The sequence below is a fragment of the Populus trichocarpa genome, chromosome 3, assembly GCF_000002775.5.
Source record: "Populus trichocarpa isolate Nisqually-1 chromosome 3, P.trichocarpa_v4.1, whole genome shotgun sequence".
Lineage (NCBI taxonomy): Eukaryota > Viridiplantae > Streptophyta > Magnoliopsida > Malpighiales > Salicaceae > Populus > Populus trichocarpa.
The window spans coordinates 17,019,220-17,039,119 of record NC_037287.2 but is presented as its reverse complement, the minus strand read 5'-3'; the positions used below and the strand labels follow the sequence as shown (position 1 = coordinate 17,039,119).

Genomic DNA, 19,900 nt, shown 5'->3' with positions numbered 1-19,900 from the left:
TAACTTGGTGGGATGAAACCCAAATAACAAATTAACAGGATGAAAAATCTAAATTTCAATATCAATTCACATGATTGTTTGCGAATTGACACAGGAGTCTCATTCTGTTTCAATCTGATTTTGCCAGTAACTTGGGTGTTTCTGTTTCTGTCTTTCAGAAAAAAAAAATGGATTGCACAGAGAATATTAAAAGTAGAAATTCTGACCTCAGCAGTTTGATGACCCGGATACAAAAATCAAGATGTTGAAAACTGAATCACCAAAAATCTCTACATGAACAAAATCCATCCTTAAAATGATGGAAACAATTTGGGTCCTTTATTATGATTTCTCGCTCTACTATCTTAGAAACGAGCTTTGTAGAATCATGGCATCCACGACACATACGGAGGTTTTTGGTGATGCGAATGGTTGCCCCGGGCTGTGTACAGATAAGCCCAAAAGAAAGTGCCAACATTTCGCTGTGCCCAATTTGAATGCACTCCCTCTCTGCATCCCCGCCATGGAAGCTAAAACCTGAAGCAGGCCTCTGTGCTTCAGCATTCACTTTTTTCATCAAGCATTGCAACTCTGTATATATTCTCTCTGATCTTGGGTGGGAGATATCTCCAGTTCCAAACACGTGAACTTTATTTTGGAACTCTATCCAACTATAAGCTTTCTTAGGTTTCGAGCCCATGCTCATTATTGTTTCTCTCAATTTATCAACCAGATCCCATTTTCCATTATCTGAATACCAGTTGGACAGTAACACGTAGTTTTCAGCATCAAGAGGTTCCAAATCACAAAGCTGCTCAAAGACTTGCTTACCTATATTTCGTCTATGGTGCATCCAGCACCCATCTAGCAGCGCTCTCAGCACCTCTGCATGCCTTTCAATGTGATGCTCCTCCATAAAGGCTCTTGCCTCATCAAAAAGGCAAGCACGAGCAAGAAGAGATACCATTAAAGCATAGTGTGTGATGTTAGGCTCCTTGATACAATTGAAGTAAAACTTTCCTTCCTCAACCATGCAGGCTGCAGTGCAACAGTGTAGAACAGCTGCATACGTGAATTGATCAGCCTCTACTCTCTGGTCCTTCTCCATCCTGCAGAACAATTCTACTCCAAGCTCACCTTTTCCATGTAAGCTAAAGCCTAATATCATCACAGTCCATGAAATAACATCTCTCTTCTTCATTCTTTCAAAAACTTTTAAAGCATAATCAACAAGTCCTGATTTGGCATACATGTCCGTGGTAGCATTTTGAACTATAAGATTGTTGTCCATTCCATTTCTAAGTGAGTATCCGTGAATCTCTTTCCCGTTCTTATGAGCTACTGTTCTTGCACAAGCTGGAAGAACACTAGAAACCGAAAGTGAGTCCGGTTTTATTCCATCCATATTCATCTTCCGAAACAGTTTCAGGGCCTCGTTAAATTCCCCCTTCTTCACATACCCACATATGATTTCCGTCCATGATATAACATCTTTGGTTGTCATCTGATTAAAAAAACCCCTTGCATCTTCCATCCTTTGACAATCAATTTGCATTTTCAGGAGCGAATTGCTAACCAAAATGTCAGACTCCAATCGGAATTTCCTTGCCACATCATGAACCCTCCTTCCATGTTCCACTGATTTCAATAAGCCACAGGCCCCAGCCGCGGTTATTAACACCACTGAATCAATCCGCGCATTCAACTCCACCATCTGATAAAACACATTGATTGCTAAATCAGGCTTATTTTCCATTAGGTACAACTTAAGTATCATAGTCCAAGCAACAGAATTCCTTCTAGGAGATTTATCAAACAACCATTTTCCCGCTTCAATGCCATCAAGACGACCATAGATTTCAATCAACGCTGTAATAACATAATGTTCGTCGAAGAACCCAAGTTTAATAGCCTGCCCATGAAGCTGTTTGCCAAGAAACAGATCACCACAAATCCGAGACGCGGTCAAAACACGAGGAAGGGTGCGGCGATCAGGACAGGCACCACGCATCATCATGTGATGATAAATTGACAATGCACCACCCGGGTCTCTATTACTCAAATGAGTGTGAATAAGATTATTCCAAGCAAAAGTATCTGACAGTGGAATTTCATCGAGCACTTTGTGGGTCAATGCTAACTGCCTATGAAATCTCGTACTCACCCTTACATGGCTACTGTGACCAAGGGAACGCTTGCATTGTGAGGTGCAATTAGGTATTTCGGGTTTTAGAAAACTGGGCATCCGTGTTAATGAAAGAACATCCATACTCGTTGTGCTTAATAATATCAAACATAGAAGAGTCTATAAAATGAGGACGACATTGTCAATTTTGAAACTTGAAGCTACTTGAAAATGAAGCTCTTGAACTGCAGCACTTACCAGCATCTGGGCAGTTGAGGGGTTGGTGGAATTTGGTTGGCTCCAGGTTGCTTGAACTTGTTAATGTGATAATAAGATGATAATTTTAAAGGGATCGGTCTTCGATTTCATCGGCGAAATGCAAGATTTGAGCTGCATTATTATTTTTTATATCCCTGTTGTTGCGATGAAGACAAGAAAACTAAAAATATATATAAATAAAATCGATTGACCAGACCATGCCTTGTTCCCTACTCCCCCCTGAACTGGAACCATGCCCTCTGGCATTGCAGATAGGACAGGAGAGGTTACCGATTTTTAAGAGGAAACTTCAACTCAGTCTGCTAAACTATACATGTGATTTCATGCGAATCCTAAATTCCTGAACTATACAATTTTATCCTTAATCTCGGCTCAGTGACGACAAATGAAGCATGCAAATCTTAATTATTATTTTTTTCACTTTAATTACTAAACAAGTATTGCAAATTCATGTGAACAGTCATGCCATTTGTAATTATGACTTCATTTTTGCATCAATTGAGCGATGCTAAGGTTGACATGCACAAAAAATATGCATAATTATGTTTTGTTAGTTGCTTTTCTTCCCTTTTTTTTTCTTTTCCTTTTTCTTTTTACCTGTACATAGGTAGGGGCAACATTCAATAATGTTTGTTAGTTGCACGTAGGAGACCGGCCAGTGCTTGGTTTTTAATATATTTTTTGTTTCCTAAATAAAAATCATATTTGAATATCATTAAATATAAAGAAAAGAACATAAATATTGAGCCATAAAAAAGTCTTCTTTTTTTATAATTAGGATGATGAATTTTACCCTTTATAGTTTATACTTTATACCACTCTCTATCACCCAAATTTAGCTTATTGGAAAAGTATTACTTTTGGTCATTATGTGAATAACAAATTGTGAAGTGAGAATGACACGATTTAAAACAATTCCCTTCGCTGATTATATTTTAAAAAGAAAGAAAAACTCAACCAAGAACCCAAAATCTAGTGCATGTTGCACATTATATTTTTAAGATGTTGAGAAGATAATATATTAATATTGGATTGAATCAGGTCAACCCTAATTATTTTGTAAAATTCATGATCAGGGTTATGAGGTAATGGTAACCTCATAGAAAGTAAATAAAAAAAATCAGGAAGTTCAATTCTAATCAACCAAATATTGAATGATGAAAATGAAAAAAAAATCAATTTAAAAAAGAATCTAAAAAAACATCTCGAATAAATCCATGTAAACTCATCAAACCAGTGACCTGGATCATGAGAATGAGTTTACTGCTTAGAAAATAAATAAAAGAATACAAAGGTTAGTTCTCAACAAACCCATTGTCGAATAACGATATTGAAAAAAAAACAATTTTAAAAAGCAGTGAAAGAAAAATCTAAATCAACTCGAGTTAACTTGTTAAACCTATAACCTGATTCGTGAGACAAGGATAACTCTATAGAAAACAAACTGGAAAAAATTACATTTATTATTTTACAAAAAGCTATGCAAAAAAAACATTATTGAGACTTAATCTTTTAAAAAATAATTTTAGTGGTGCATGATTAAAAAATAATAATTTCATTGATTTAATTTAAAAGAAGTTTTTAAAAAAAAAACATTTAAAAAAGAGTTAGTAAGTATAGGCCTGATATATCAACGTTAAACCATTTAAAAATCAAGGGCAAGCCCACGTGCCTATCCATTAAATTTGTTTTTTGCTTGATTGGGTGGTGGGATCATCCACCCAGCCTTTTTTAAAAACAAAAGCAATCAAATTGCCAAGTTGTTTGCAGAGGCAAACAACACCTCACTTCTAGCTCTGTGGTCAACTACCTCAAGTGGTTAAAAGCTCAACCCATTAATCTTTGACTCCAAAAAAAAAAAACTCATTTCGACCATTTTTACTATAAAACACCAAAAAAAACACACTTAGTAGACTTAAATAAGCCTTTCCATAAGCCCAAATTAGCAGAACATTGGTTCAAAAATCAAACCCAAAACTAATGCCTTCCTGAGCATGAATCTACAATCTCAGGCAAGATGAGGGCAATGAAAAATTTAGTGGAACTTCTATTATCAGCGAAATCTGTCGCACCAGAATTATTGTTCTTTTTCATGCTTGGAATCGACACCAACCAAATTTTTTCTTTCTCTTCAACCAAAATCTGATGAATTTCTTTCTTCTCTATCACCAAAAAAATAAAGAAAATGAAGTTTTCGACCACAATTGAATTTTCTAAAACTAAAGGGGATGGAAAGATAAAAATTATAAAGTTCAAGGACTAAACTAAACTTTCGGCAAACTTTTATATTGCCAGGCTATTTTACTTGCCTTTTTAATTTTGATCACCTATCTTTTAATCTTGTCATTTCTTAACTTATCAGAAATAATTGGCCATCAATTTAGACATAAAGAGATTTAATTGAGGAGAAAACAGTTATGATTACCAAAATGAATAAAAACATTACTGTAGTCATTTATAGTAAATTGTGAGAGAGGATACAATGCAATAATTTTTTTGACTCTAGCATAATAAAAAACAAAAAATAAATAAAAAAACATGATAAAGAAAAATATTTTAAGAAATAGCACAGTTTAGAGAGTCCTAGATGTCTGCAACCTACGAGTTACAAGTGTTATCTACAACTCTCTCATATTATAAAGTAGATTGATACAATTTGCAATAAAGAGATATCAGAGAGGAGAGAGAGAAAAAACAAGTAAAGAAAAAAGAAAAAGACCTCAAAGACATATTAAAACTCTGATGACGACACAATTAGTATCATTAGAAAGATCTCGATAAGACTAGTCCAACAACACCAAGAATGGTCACCAATGATGAACAAGGTGATTCACACGAGCTAAAAGGTGTCGGGACTCACTTTCCTTTAAGCGGCTCGTGTATCAAGTCTGGTCATCGTTGGTGACCTTCTTTGGTGTATTGTTTTTTATCGAGATCTTTCCAACAATACTAATGATGTCGTTATCGAAACGCTTTGGTGTGTCTTTAGGGTCACTTTATTATTATTATTTTTTACTTTTTCTTTCTCATTTCCCTTCACAATTCACGAGGGACATAGAAAAAACAAAGAAGAAAAAAATAAAAAGACTTTGAAGATGTATCGAGGCTTTGATAACGACATTACTAGTACTCTTGAAAAGATCTCGATGGGCCGAATCCAACGACACCAAGGAAGTCCATCAACGGTGACTGGAGTGAGCCACACAAACCGTCCAAAAACAAGTGTGCCTCGACACCTTTGGACAACTGGTGTGACCCACTCCGTTCATCATTGATAACCTTTATTGGTTTCATTATATTCATCTCATCGAGATCTTTATAACGGTACCGGTGATATTCTTATTGAAATATCAGTGTGTCTTTAAGGTTTTTTTTTTCTTTCCTTGATTTTTTTTCTTTTCCATCTTTTATTTTTTTATTATAAATTGTGTTAGCCTATTTTACTATTTAAGGGGGTCATAAATAACACTTATCATTTGCTATTTGTCTATATATTTTTTGTATTGTATTATTTTAACCAAAAAAAATTTGTACCTTGCCAAAAATAAAATTCCACTTTTTATAGTAATTTAGCGACACATTTTAGTATTTTCTATAATATAATATAATAGTGCAGCAGAAGCGACAGAAAGCTATTTCAAATTCAACTAGTCAGTCAAAATTAATCAACTTTATCAGCCCCCATTGGGATGGCGTTAGCATCCATATTCTATTGGATTGTCTAATGTCTACTACGTATTGTCGCACGACTCGTGGGATTCTAGAACCAGTCAAAAGATACACTGCTCAAGGTAAAAAAATCATAACAAGACATTACTGCAGTATGCGTCCTATAGGTTTTTTCTTTTGTAAGTGCAAGCTCTCTTTACCCTGTTGTCTCCTCTCTAACAATAGCATCCACTCCATTCTTGTTTTGCCTCATCTTCTTCACCTGCTTCTATAAAAAAGAGAATTACCAACCTTTTTTTTTTCATAAATACTCAATAGACAATCTTAAAGTGGAATTATTGCTCTGTATGACCTAACTTAATCTCAAGTATCAAATTAGGTTAAGGACAATATATGTTCAGCATTCATAAGAAATAAACAAAACGGGCTGAACAAATAGATTGCTAGACCTAAATCAAAACAAACATGATAAAATTATGGATCCACGTGACTGAAATCATTTCACAGGTATATAATGTTAATATATAAAAGTTCTACAAGACAGATCTGTGTAATCGCTGGATTAGGATGATGGGAAATCAATAATAGCCCTAACACACCTGTAATCTCCTATGATTTACTAATTAGTTTTTGATCAACTACCTGATCTCCGCTTAAAAATATTTTTTCGTAAACTTGTTTTGATTTGTTTGATGTAGTTTAAATTTCGTTAAAGTAGTTGGTAAAAAAAAAGGAGAAGAAATCTTGTTAGGCTATGTGCAAGATAAATGAATGAAGATATATATATGTAATTGATCCCTATATATATATATATATGAGCAAGCAATTACTAAATATATTAAAATAATTGGGGATAAATATGATTATATTATGTATGTTTAGTGTTATAGGGCATGAATTTTTATTTTTTTTTTTCATTTAAAAAGCTTGACGACCCGATGAATTAAACTTTTTTCGGGGCAATCTACTGGTCCAACGACAATGATATAGCCATGGTAATAAAAGCAGACAACTCTGGAGGCGGTAAAGGTATAAACATGTTCGAACTTGCACACGAAGGACATGAAAATGAAATGACGAAAGAATGGGTGGGTTTGGTTTGGACTTTGGAGTGGAATGTGTAGAGCACGTGTAGACGTATCATCTCAATTCTCATGAATGGAAAATAATGGTGGGGGCTCACAAAGTTAGGCATTGGTCTAAATTTAATATGTGAAGCCATACAGCAGACGCACGCAAGCAATTTGGCAGGCAGTACTAGCAGCATTTTCTTGTGCAAAATCTTAAAGATGGCTTTGTTTGACTGTTAGTTTGTTCTCTTCTCGATTTTAATTGGAAGATCAAAATCTGCTTACCTTTATCTTGTCTGGTGATCTTGTTCAAAGACCAGTCCACAGAACTGCCAACCCATATCCAGATACATCCCATCCATTCACTGTAGATTAATTGGAATCCACCATTTGCATGTTTTATGTTTTATCTTTTGGGTCAAAACTCTTTAACTCATCATGTGTCAGGAGATATCATTGTCACTTTGTCTCTTTCCTTCTTTTCTTTCTTTACGTAGAACAGCAAATTGGCCGCCATTGATGCTTTGTTGGTTCGTTAAAAGAAATCATGAACTCTGTGGACATACCACATGTACAAATGGGTCTGCTTTCTTCCTTGCCATCATCAGCTTTTACTTTGTAATCTTTTCCGGCTAGTTTGTTTATATATGCTTCTGAGACATCGATACACTCACATTAGATTGCAGTTAATTCCCTACATTATTAACCTAATGAGAAATTTTTTACAGACAAAAGTGTACAAAAAATATTCGAAGAGGGATTGAAACCCTTTTTTCATTCAGTTCTTTAATCTGTATGATCTCACTAATTATGTATCGCCAGTTTTACACAGTACATCAAGGGTGATGAAAGCCCCAGAAAAGAAAAGATAAAAAAGTGACTAAAACCAAATCTATGATCACTTTCTTGGTTTAATCTTGATCTTGGCCTTTAGAGAAGACTTGTTATGACTGGTAGATGTTGAGTGAAGGTGTTGTTCTGAGACTGATCTATGAGTACTCTTTTGTGTCACTTTAGACTGAGATTTCTTCCTCCTCTTCATTCCAAAGGAGGAAGAAAGTCTTCTCTTTTCGTTCTCCTTTATTGTCTCCAACTTCGGTTTCCATTGGCGTGACCCGACAAGCTGCGTGTAATCTTTCTCCAACTGAGGAGTAGTGCAAACTCTACTCTTTGGTTTACAATTCCCTGAACTCTCATCTTCTCCACTCTCCTTGACTTTACCTTCCTCCATTAATTGTGATATAAAATCATCCGATACACGTATCCTCAAACACCCATTCGGAGATTTTTGAATATCAAAAGGTTGGCAAGTAGCAGCCTTTTTTAGAAACGCATTTCTTGAAGATGATGGTTGAGGCTGTAGTGAGGAGCTGGTAAAGGAAGCTATAGTGACAAAAGACAGTACAGATTGGAAGCAATCTTTGGGTAGAAGAAAGTACTTGTGGCCTAATTGAAGCTGGTCGTTCTCAGAAAGAGCTGGGATCTTTTGACCTATATAGAATGAATCTGAATGGCAAACCAGGTGTTTTGGAAACTCTACCATTAGCTCTGAGACATAGACTGGTCTGTCATAGATCTTCACTAGCCCATCTGATTTTATAAGCTTGATTGTACCTGCCGGTGGCTCAGACTGGAGTTGCAAGCATGATGTAGGATTGCCCATCAAATTATGAAAACACCATGGAATCATTTGCAGATTCAAAAACCTTATACCCATTTCTACACGAACCAACTGCTTCAAAGATAATAAAAATGGAGAGAGAGAGAGAGAGATTGTGTGCAGTATGATAAGCAAAACAAAATTGTTTCACTTTTGGTTCATTAGTAGATGATGATTAAATAGTAATGAGAGAGGAGAAATGTTTCTTTTTTATTTCTACTTGCTTTCTTTTGCCTTTGTGAGCTGGAATATGACGGGGGTAACAAGCCAATAAAATGAGGTGGTGAGGATGATGAGAGTATTTTTATACAAGAAAGGGGGTTTCTGAGAGAGAGAGGTATGAGGGCTCGAAGAAAGGGAAGGGGTAGCTTGGTTTTTAGTGAGAGAGGCGTGAGACCGGGTATAGAATTTTATTTTTTCTTGGGTGCACTGTACTTTGCATGTGTTTTTGTTGTGCTTGAAACTTTGACAACCAAAGTTTGACTGGATCTTCTTCTTCTTATTTTTTTTTTCCATCACCTTCACCGAACGCCAATTGAGGCCAAAAGAAAGTTTTTGAAACTTAGATCCCGCCTTTTTCCACTAGGTTTTGCCTTGGCTGCTTCTATGATTTCTAATTTTATACTTGATAATAATAATAATCACACTATTTATTATTATTGTAATCACCATTGCATACTAGTTTGAAGTAGCTGATCATCTGTGACTCGAGAACGGCGACTTGCTTTTCTCACAATATTTGAAGAGACCATAATTAATGTAGTGCAAGACAACTTGTGTTGGATGGTCTCGTACAAAGCAAAACTGGAATTCTGGTATTGTATTTTCGAACTTAATTATCGGTGCCATCTACGGAAAAACCAAAAGCATGGTCAATGGTCATAGCCTAATTAATTCACATCAGTCAACCTAATTTGTTTGCTTCTTAAATCGGTAATCCGAATAAAATGCCTCGAATTAAAATTCAGAATTTTGTAACAATATGCAAAATGCGATTACAGAAGGGAAACGGATAAAAAAGAAAAAGAAGAGGAGAGATTGTTGAGCAAACCCCGAGCATATTCAGAGGCTTCCATCCGCTCTTCTAGTCTATGTATTTGTCATTTGTTTGTATGTCGATTTGTACGTTCCTCGTTTTGCTATAAATTTTCAGTTAATAAAACTATGTTATCACATTACTTTGTAATACTTTATATATCTGAATTTGTTTTCTCTCCTTCGTGCTCCTTCGTGTGTTGCCGTGTCTGAGGAAACGGTGACAAACTGACAGTTACTACATGCCACTCTCGGTAAGTGTAATCACCCCTTTGACCATTCTCTGCAAAGTTAAGAGAGAATTTATATAGTATTGTGGAAACGTCCTAGGTGTTGTTCCTGGATTTCACAACAATTAAGAACTTACCCCGTGTATATTAGGAAGGAAAAAAAAACCGAAAAGCACCAATCGAAGCACTTTTAATTTTTAAAAGCAGGGTCTCTCGTATTGTATTTCCACGGACGTCATTTTCGACAACATAAACTGCTAGTGAGTTTCCGAACTTGTTAAAAGATTCCCCGATTAAATCCGGATCTGTCAATGAAAAATTATATTGATTTGATACAACTTAATTGATACAATTATATTTCAATTATATTTTTTTTTAGGAAAACAAAATAATATGTTTTGATTAATATCATTGACTCGAAAACTCAAAACTATTTTTCAGACTAATCCTGAACTAGGTCTAACAATTACAATGAAAATTGAGATTGTGATTAAATTCTGCAAATGTTATGTCATCATGCGATCTTCTTCTAATTTATATAGTGTCATTAAATAATATTAAACACTAGTTTTTCAAGTAAAACACAATTAAAAAAAATTGGATATTTTTTATTGGGTCGGACGTGGTCCAATGCATTTAAGTTTGGACCAGACCCAATCCGGCCATGAACAGTGCAGGGTGAATTAATTCACGCTGCACAGACGCGACACTAAAAAGAGAAGCAGATTGATGCTGCTTACTGGTAACATGTGTTTGAAACATAAATTATAGTAGGTCTCACACACAGTAAACAATGTTTTATATTTTACTAAATGTTTTGTTATATGATTTGCTTCAAAAGCAGAAATAACCACACAAATAAACACTCTTACATGGGTAAGAAAAAGTTACAGCATAACAATGGTTCCACACCCGCGCAAGAATGAATTTTTTTTTTTGTTAAAATTGTATTTTGTGATTTTTTAATTTTTTAAAATTAATTTTTTTAATATTTTTGAAGAATGAGTTTTTTTTTTTTGTTAAAATTGTATTTTGTGATTTTTTAATTTTTTAAAATTAATTTTTTTAATATTTTTGAATCGTTTTAATGTGTTAATATTAAAAATAATTTTATAAAAATAAAAAAATAATATTTTTTTAAATAAAAATTATTTAAAAAAACAATTATTACTACAGCTAACTATATTGTAAAGGCGGGATTTCTTTCACGTAATTTAAGTTTCCTCTCTGTAATCACTCCCCGAAGAAGTGATACATGGGAAATAGACCCTCGGAAAAGTATTATTCTAGTTTTCTACTGGTAACAGAGGATGGAATTCTATAAATATTTGAATCAATTACATTAATTATATCGTTTTTATCATGGAAGTTATTTACATTGCGTATTAAAAAAATCCTATATGATTGACAAGAACCAAGAATTTTATATTTTAAATAAACCATAAAGCAAGTTACGATAGGCGTCATATGACGGAGGAATGACACAAAGTATGCAATCCATCCACAAACAATTTTGGCCACTCGATGTCTGACTCAAGCTACTGTACTTCTAACATGACGATTATTAATAAAATATGAAAATACGTGGGAGAAATATTATTCTTTATGCCATGGTAGCTTTCTCACAATTTTTTGGGCAGTGCAGGCTACACTGCTACATTTAAAATAAAATAAAATTAGGGCAAACCATATAGAAGAACAAAAAACAAATAAACAGACCCAAGTGACTTGGTTGGCTTGAGCTCGCGCTTGTCTAGTTTATATATATATATATATTTGATCATTCATAATTAAATATTTATTTATTTTTCTTGATTAATTTTATTTTTGATATTTTATTTATTTTTAATCAAACAATATAATTTATTTCAATTTTATTTGTGTGAATTTATTTTAACTCGAAGATTTTTCAATATTAAAATTAAAATTTTATAATCACAGCTTACTATTTAAACCTTATATGCAATACAAAAATAAATATTGCATTTGAGTTTTATTATAGATTTGAAACATGTTTTTATATAAATAACACAAAAATATAGATTTAACATGAATTATAATTATTTAAAAAATATGGTCACAAAAGACCGAAAACAATAATATGTGTGAGCAATCGTGTTTAAACTCTCCAAGAAGTTGTGAGACCAATGTCCCCTGATCCTCATCCAAGCCCTTCCCATATCCATCCTCTGGGTGTTGAGAATTTTTTTCATCCTCGGTTGGGAAAGTGAGGTTCCCAAGGTCTCAATTCCCAACACACAAAAACACTCGAAAATCTCTCAAATTTTGCCTTTTTCAAACCATTCTATTTAATAGAATTGTTTTTTAAAGTTATTTTTATATATTTAGTTGTGGCTAGAGTATGATTATTTAGAAAAAGAAAATTAATTTTTGATTATACATGAAAAACCATACATGTATTTTATACAATCTACACATCTCTATAAATATTTCTTTAAATATCCTAAATATTTATATTAAATATCTTATATATTTTTTAAGATATTTATCTTAAAAAAGTTTATGTAAACAAATCTCTCTAGAGCTCATTTCTCTAAACTTCATGTTTTTAGACAATACAAGACTCAATATAATTCTAACACAACATAGATCTAATACAAGATTTAAATAAGACCCAATAAATATTTAAGTCTATATAATAACATTTATTCTCCCCGTCACCTGTACAAATATTATACCGACATAAGTATCAGAATGTTTTCCTTGCAGGTGCCGCCAGGTTCACCAAGTTATTCGGGTCCAGTTTTATCAATCTATGAAAAACACCCCCGTCTTTCTTCTGAGGATTTTCTTTAGCTTCATCATTGGTGTTGTATGTGGAAAATGAACAAAAAATTAGTTCATTCTTGTTTTTTAAAAGATCTTTTTATGACTGACGAAACCCTAACGCAGCGGTAGCTATGCTAGCGATTATGTCTATGGCTACGCCAATGACATGCCAATGGTTATGTCTATTGCTACACCCATATGGCTACGCCAGCGGTTACACCCTCGACTACGCTCAAGTGGTTACGCTAGCGGCTACACCCATGGCAATGCCCGCGGCTATATGTACGACTATGCCCACAGCTACACTAAACAACTATGCCTATGACAATGTCACAAGGCCACACCCACAAACAATATTTATAGTTGCTTGTACACGCCAAAAGGTTACTGTAAGTAATTCCTTCTCCGCTCTTGCTAGGTCAAGTCTTCCAAGCATATTTGTTTACAAGATTTAGGGGCTTTGATGATACATAAAAAAACTAAGATATTTTATACAATGTACACATCTCCATTAATATCTCTATAAATACCCTAGATATTTATATGAAATATCTTATAACTTAAATATGTATGAGAGATTTATATAGAATATTTATATTAAATATCCTAGATATATATTTATTTAAAAAAATCTATATAAACATATCTTTATACGAGCATAAGAGGTTCATCTCTTTAGATTTCATGTCTTTAAACAATACAAGACTCAATACAAATCTAAAACAACATAAGTTTAATGCAAGATTTAAACAAGATTTAAAAAACATTTAAGTCTATAAAATAACATTTATTCTCCCTGTCACTAGTACAAATACTATATTGATATAAGAATCAAAGTGTTTTTCTTGCGGATGCCGTTCAACCTACTAAATCTTATGGATTTAGTTTTTATCAACCCATGAAAAGAACCTTTAATATGTATGATGAGGATTTCATTAATTCTAATCAACAAGTTACTTTATAGATATTTAATTAGGTTACACGTATCTAAGTTGACTGATATAATATAAATTGAATTTGAAATGATAAAAAATACAGATTATATCATGAATTTCTATACTAGAAATACATTAGATGTGAATCATCATTTTTTCACATGGATGTGATTTTATATGATTTCTGCGTAGACATTATTAGATATAGATGTATTTGTGCAATTGACACGATTTCAATTAACAAAAAATCATATTATAACCAATATTGACCCGATGAAATTAGTAAAATATTGTTTATTTAAAAGTTCAATAATTAAACAATAAAAAACGTAGCACTCTACGATAAGTTTGTTTTTCTAGTAAAAACTATATTTAAATATATTTTAAAATTATATTGAACTTGAAAAAAAATACTAAATTAATGTTTTTTTAATTTTTTTTATAATTTTAATAAGTTGATATTAAAAATAAAAAATATTTTAATATATATTCAAGTAAAAAAATACTGTAAAACTATATACCGAACACTAATTTTTAGGTTTGTTTGGAAGTGTATTTGCGGTTGTTTTTTAAAATATTTTCCGTATCAAAATGTACTAAAATGATATATTTTATTTGTTAAAAATTATTTTAAAATTAATGTATTAAAATGATTTAAAATATAAAAAAATTAAATTTTTAAAAAATATGGATTGGAAGACGTTTCCCACCACTAATTAATTATACACTGATGAAACGTTGAAACAAAAAAATCCGCTACACTGACCAAGACCACTGGTGCCTTCCGTATCTGCCACTCTTCAAGAATTGAAGTTGTGTACGGCAAGGATTTGTGCCTCAAGTTGCCAATTTATTAGTGATGGAAATGGGATTATTGTAGCTGTTTAAAAATGTAGTTATGGTTAGTTTTTAATGTGTTTTATTTGAAAATATATTAAAATAATATTTTTTTTTATTTTTTAAAAATTATTTTTAAAATAAATACATCAAAATATCTAAAAATATCAAAAAAATATTAATTTAAAATAAAAAAATAAAACAAATTTTAACTTTTTTTAAAAATACTTTTAGAATGCAAAAATAAACAGAAATGTTTCACTGTAAAACAATCTCATTGCATCCTTCTTTTCTCTTTTAATTTATTCAAATAATCCTTCATGAAAACCTGCATAAGCTTCCGGCTTGGTGCGTCGGTCCGATTATAACAAAAATAAATAAATATTTTTTTATAAAAATAAAACAAGTAGAAGAACAAGGAAAAGGTGATTTATGATATAGAAGGCTAGGCTCCCATGAGTTTCAAATCAATACAACGTAGCCGATGTTATTTGTTATTTTAGTTCAATTATATTTTTAAATTTTTTTGAATATCTTTTATATTATTTTCATATATTAATGTTAAAAATAAATTTAAAAAATATATTATTTTGATGTGATTTTAAGCAAAAAATACTTTGAAAAACAATCTCTATTATATTTCTAAACAAACACATGCTCCCCATCTCTTAAAAAATGATTCGAGAGATATCAATAGCTCTTATTTTACTCATTAATAAAATATCACCCCAACTTGCCATGAATATTAATGATATATGCAAAAAATTTATATATTAATATTAATTCTTAGACCGAGTCCAATCAAACCTACATGATGTTTTATATAATATACACATTTCCATAAATATATATATATAAATATCCTATATAACTTATATATATTTGATATATTTTTATAAGATATTTATCTTAAATTTTTTATATAATTAGATCTCTCTAGAACATAAAAAAAAAGGCCATAGCTTATCTCTTTAAGATTAATTTCTCTAAATTTAAAGTTTAATGCAATACAAGTTTAATATAAAATTAAATAACATTTAGACATAGATAATACTCATTCTCTTTGTAACATGTATAAAAACTACATTGACTTAAAATTTAAAATGTTTTTTTTTGCAGGTGTTGTCGAACCGTCAAGTATTCTAGATCCAATTTTATCAACCCATGAAATATACCTCAAATCTTTCTACCAGTGATATTTTCTAGCCTCATAAATATGACATATTATTTTATTTCAGGGATTTAGCTTGATTGAGAGACAATTTTGTTCCCAAAATCATCATTTAGGATCCAATTTCTGGCAAAGCTGTGAAAAAAAAAACATGCGAAATCATAAAAACATTCTCTGAATTATTTATTGATAATTTAGATAAAGATCTCCTTTTTTTTTTATTAACATCTTATTTATTACGTTAAACTATTAATATACTTTTTTTTAATACATCGAGGGTGTTTAAATGGGAGGTAACTTGTGTTTTTTTGAGTAAAAAGTATGTTTTTATAGCCTTTAAAGATATGATTTGTGCTTAAAAGATATTGTATCTTTGACAAAAAACCACTATACCTTCAAGCCAAACACACTAGAACTATGATTGATGGCCACTTTATTAGGTTTCAACCAATATTAATGACGATGTTTTCACCAAAGAAAAGGTTTTATCGATACGAATTCATTCATACAAATTTTAAATCAAATCATCATCAAATTAATTTAAAATGTTCTAAAAACCCCAGTTTTTTTTAGTTTAACTTGTGTTTGGAGTTGATTAATTAGTAGTTACAAAGATGGAGTTCCAATGATTATGGTGACAAAACTTACCTAAATTGCCAGACAAAAGAAAACTCTATTATCTATTCTCTTGCTTCGGACATTGATTGTGGTTTTTTCTTAACATAATTGACGTGTAAACTTGAACTACCGTTACTTCTACAATCCCATTTCCTTGATAGGTGCAGGATCTCACTCCGTTCCGACTATTTTACAAAAAGTGAAGATGCTTTAAAGTGATTGGTCTTGAGATTCTCGTCTGGATCTAGATTCGGGGAGAAGAATATTATAGTGATAGTATAATCGAATCCATCCATCCATACAATAATGCTTTATTCCGAGGAGAAAGCGCCCTATATATATATATATATATATATATATATATATATATCAATCCTAATTCTAGACCTGAGTTTGATAAAATACTTTATATATTAATGAAGGTTTCAAGCATTTGATACAAAGAGCGGCCCGAAGCAAGACGAGGGGCACCTTTTCTCATCAATGAAGGTTGTGGGCATTTTCAACTTTCTGCGCACGGCGTTGCATGCTTCCTGTTACGGTGCTGTTCCTAATCAGAGTTTTTGTATGAAAAGTCTCAAACTATATGTTTTCAAGCTTTCAATTCACTTAGCATATTCTTTTGATTGAAAAGTACAAATCACTAGTCTTGAACATTAATTTGGGTAGTAAGGAGAATACTACAATCTTTTTTCAAAGTGTATTCACTCAAAAACATATTAAAATAATATTTTTTTTTATTTTTTAAAAATTATTTTTAATATTTGAACATCAAAACAATTTGAAAATATAAAATTATAATTTTAAAAAAATAAAATATTTTAAAATATTTTTAAAATACAAAATAAAATTTATCTCATGTTAGGTAAACAGAATAGGTGGTTTGGCCAACTTGACATGTGAATTATGATGTAAGTGTCAAAAATGGCGTCCGGGACTGGAGTAGGGTTAGGTAACTGTAACATTCACCGGAAAGTTGAGGGGAAAAATAAAAGGAGAGATTAATGGAGAAAGTGCATTATTTGTCACCATCGTCAAATTAATTTCCCCACTTGGAAGTAGAAACAATCCAAACGTGCGGGGGTGAGTTGGTCTACCCAATCTTTGACCACATCAATGCACGTGTTTTGCCTAAAAGGTGCCCGAGCTGGTCTGGAATGTCGACATGGAGTGGTTCAAAGATCAATGGATTGAATGGGAAACCTTTTGAATTCTTGAACAGGTTTTTCAATTGACTGTGATCAATGCTTCTATCACCTCTGATTCTCTGTCATACTATTTTTTTCTTAAAGAAAAATCCACGGGGGAGTTGAAATAAAAAACTATTCAAATGAAAAACTAACTGAAAATCTTAATGTTAAAAGGTTTCTGTTTTGCCTGGTGGATATATGGAGATTATTTTATTTATTAGGTTGATATTTGTTATGATTAAAATATTTATATATAAATATTTTAAGCAAGACAAATGTCCTTTTATATATGAAATTTATAATATTTTATATCAGACATATTTTATAAGTGACGATGCAAAGAATAGCATGATATATAATGATGATGATGTGTTATGATTATAATGTAGTGGTTGTGCTGATTGTGAATAGGAGTGACGATGAGAGCGAGCAATACAAAAGATTTTTAGAAAACAAATCTTATTGATTTTTTTTTATTTTTTTATTTTTCTATTCAATATTATTAGAATTTTTTTTTCTCATATTAAGTGTTGTTGAGCTTTTCTATATATATATTTTAAAAAGGTTATGATATTTTTTTGACAATTAAACTTTAATTAGTAAAAATTAAATATTTTTGATGTTTCTCGTAATCATGAAGTCTTTCTAGTTTATGGAAGGAATAAATTGCAATTGTTTAGTTTAATTTAATGTAGCGTGCAAATTAAAATCAATGTAAAGCTAAACACGTAACAAAATTCACTTGTTTTCTAGCATGCACATAATTAAACTGTATATAATAGTAAAATATTAAACTAAATGACAAGATTTAGTGACAACGTAAATATAATTTAATTGTTGAAGAATTTCAAGTGAAAAAAAATAAAAAAATATAAATATTGCTATCAAAGATATATAAATTTCCCAATCACATTGCTTCAAGCAATTAATCTTTTAGGATTCAAACAACTCCATTTCAAAAAGTCGGACTACCTTTCAAAGTCTATTAAATAGAAGCAATTAAGCAAAATAAAAATAAAAACCTAAAAAAGATGCGACTAGATAGCTAAAAGACGTCATACGAATGCAAAAGACTTAGAGAGAATTGGAAAAAAGTACTCGTTGAATTGTTGTGTTCTGGATAGTCCTCCCTAGCCCCTGTTTATACAGGGAACGAAGGCTGCCACAGCTAATGAAAATTAATCGTGGCTTTTTTATTAATTAAATAAATGTTTGAGATGAACATGGACAAAATAAATAATCAAATAGATTCAATGAATTTGAATAGGTATTATTTATGAATTGAAAAAAAATAAAAAAATTATTTTATAATAAATTCAAACTCGGGACATGCATGACTTAAATCTATTCCTGTTTTATTTATTTTGTATTTATTTTTGTGGTGTGGTGTAATATGATGCATGTTTTGCTCAGGCTATACTCAGGTTATATATTTATAATTGTTGTGTTAATCAATATATATCACAATTTTATGCATGTTTTATTAAAAACTTTATTTTAAAACTATAATTAAAAAAATATAATTTATAACCTTTTGTTTTAAAATTTATTTTTTAAAAAATACAACTATAAAAATATATACCGTCTCTCTCTCTCTCTCATGAGAGGGTCCAATTTGTCTCTGGCTTGCGATTCCACCATTACTGGGCCTTTTCTTAATCTTCTCTCTCTGTTTTTGAATGAAGGATCCAATTCTCTTTAATAACTACAACTTTCACCTCTATTTTTCTAGTTTTAATTTGGGCTCCCGTATTAATTATTAGCGCTTGAAGATGACCTAGCTTTGATATGGTGTTAGAATTCCTCGGCCCTAAACTCTCACTTGGACTGTCTTCTTCGGGAACGTCCATTTTTAGCATCCTCCACGCAGCATATGTCCTCATCCACACCAAAATAGTTAACCACCATGGCTTTGCACTTAAACCTTACTCTTATATGTCCTTCCATTTTCCGAGTATGTTTGTTTAAGAGATACGTCCCACGACCCATTTCACAGACAAACACATTCTTAAGAAGTTTGTAGTGGGACTTGCTAAGAAATCGGGTCAAGTGAGTCTTTCTTTGTCTGTAAAAATAAACTACAAAATTTAGTATACTAACATGTAGAGAAAACAAATAATGATAGAGTATAATTCAGTAAGAGAACGATGATAATAACAGGGAGAATTACCAAAAATCAACCAATATAAAAAGTGACATAAACAGATAAAAAGAACACAGGAAGATGACATATGATTAAGGAAAATAGCATTCGGAAAAGAATTTCTTAAGAGGTTTAAGGCCCATGAAAGAACCATAACCCAACCCATCAT

The 19,900-nt window shown here is 31.7% G+C and overlaps 2 protein-coding genes across 2 annotated transcripts; both read right to left on the bottom strand.

The window, feature by feature from the left end:
* Positions 1 to 31: 31 nt before the first annotated feature.
* On the bottom strand, positions 32 to 2,707 carry LOC7497572 (pentatricopeptide repeat-containing protein DOT4, chloroplastic). The gene has a single exon (XM_024597070.2). It carries the CDS (start codon positions 2,246 to 2,248, stop codon positions 257 to 259), a length of 1,992 nt encoding a protein of 663 aa, XP_024452838.2. The 5' UTR covers positions 2,249 to 2,707; the 3' UTR covers positions 32 to 256.
* A 5,313-nt stretch (positions 2,708 to 8,020) lies between these two features.
* LOC7496514 (uncharacterized) lies at positions 8,021 to 8,839 on the bottom strand. The gene has a single exon (XM_002303701.4). It carries the CDS (start codon positions 8,837 to 8,839, stop codon positions 8,021 to 8,023), a length of 819 nt encoding a protein of 272 aa, XP_002303737.3.
* Between the last annotated feature and the right edge of the window lie 11,061 nt (positions 8,840 to 19,900).

What these genes read in the sequence shown, in the direction of transcription:
- LOC7497572 (XM_024597070.2), bottom strand. Translation starts at nt 2,248, where the DNA reads ATGGATGTTCTTTCATTAACACGGATGCCCAGTTTTCTAAAACCCGAA.
- LOC7496514 (XM_002303701.4), bottom strand. Translation starts at nt 8,839, where the DNA reads ATGGGTATAAGGTTTTTGAATCTGCAAATGATTCCATGGTGTTTTCAT.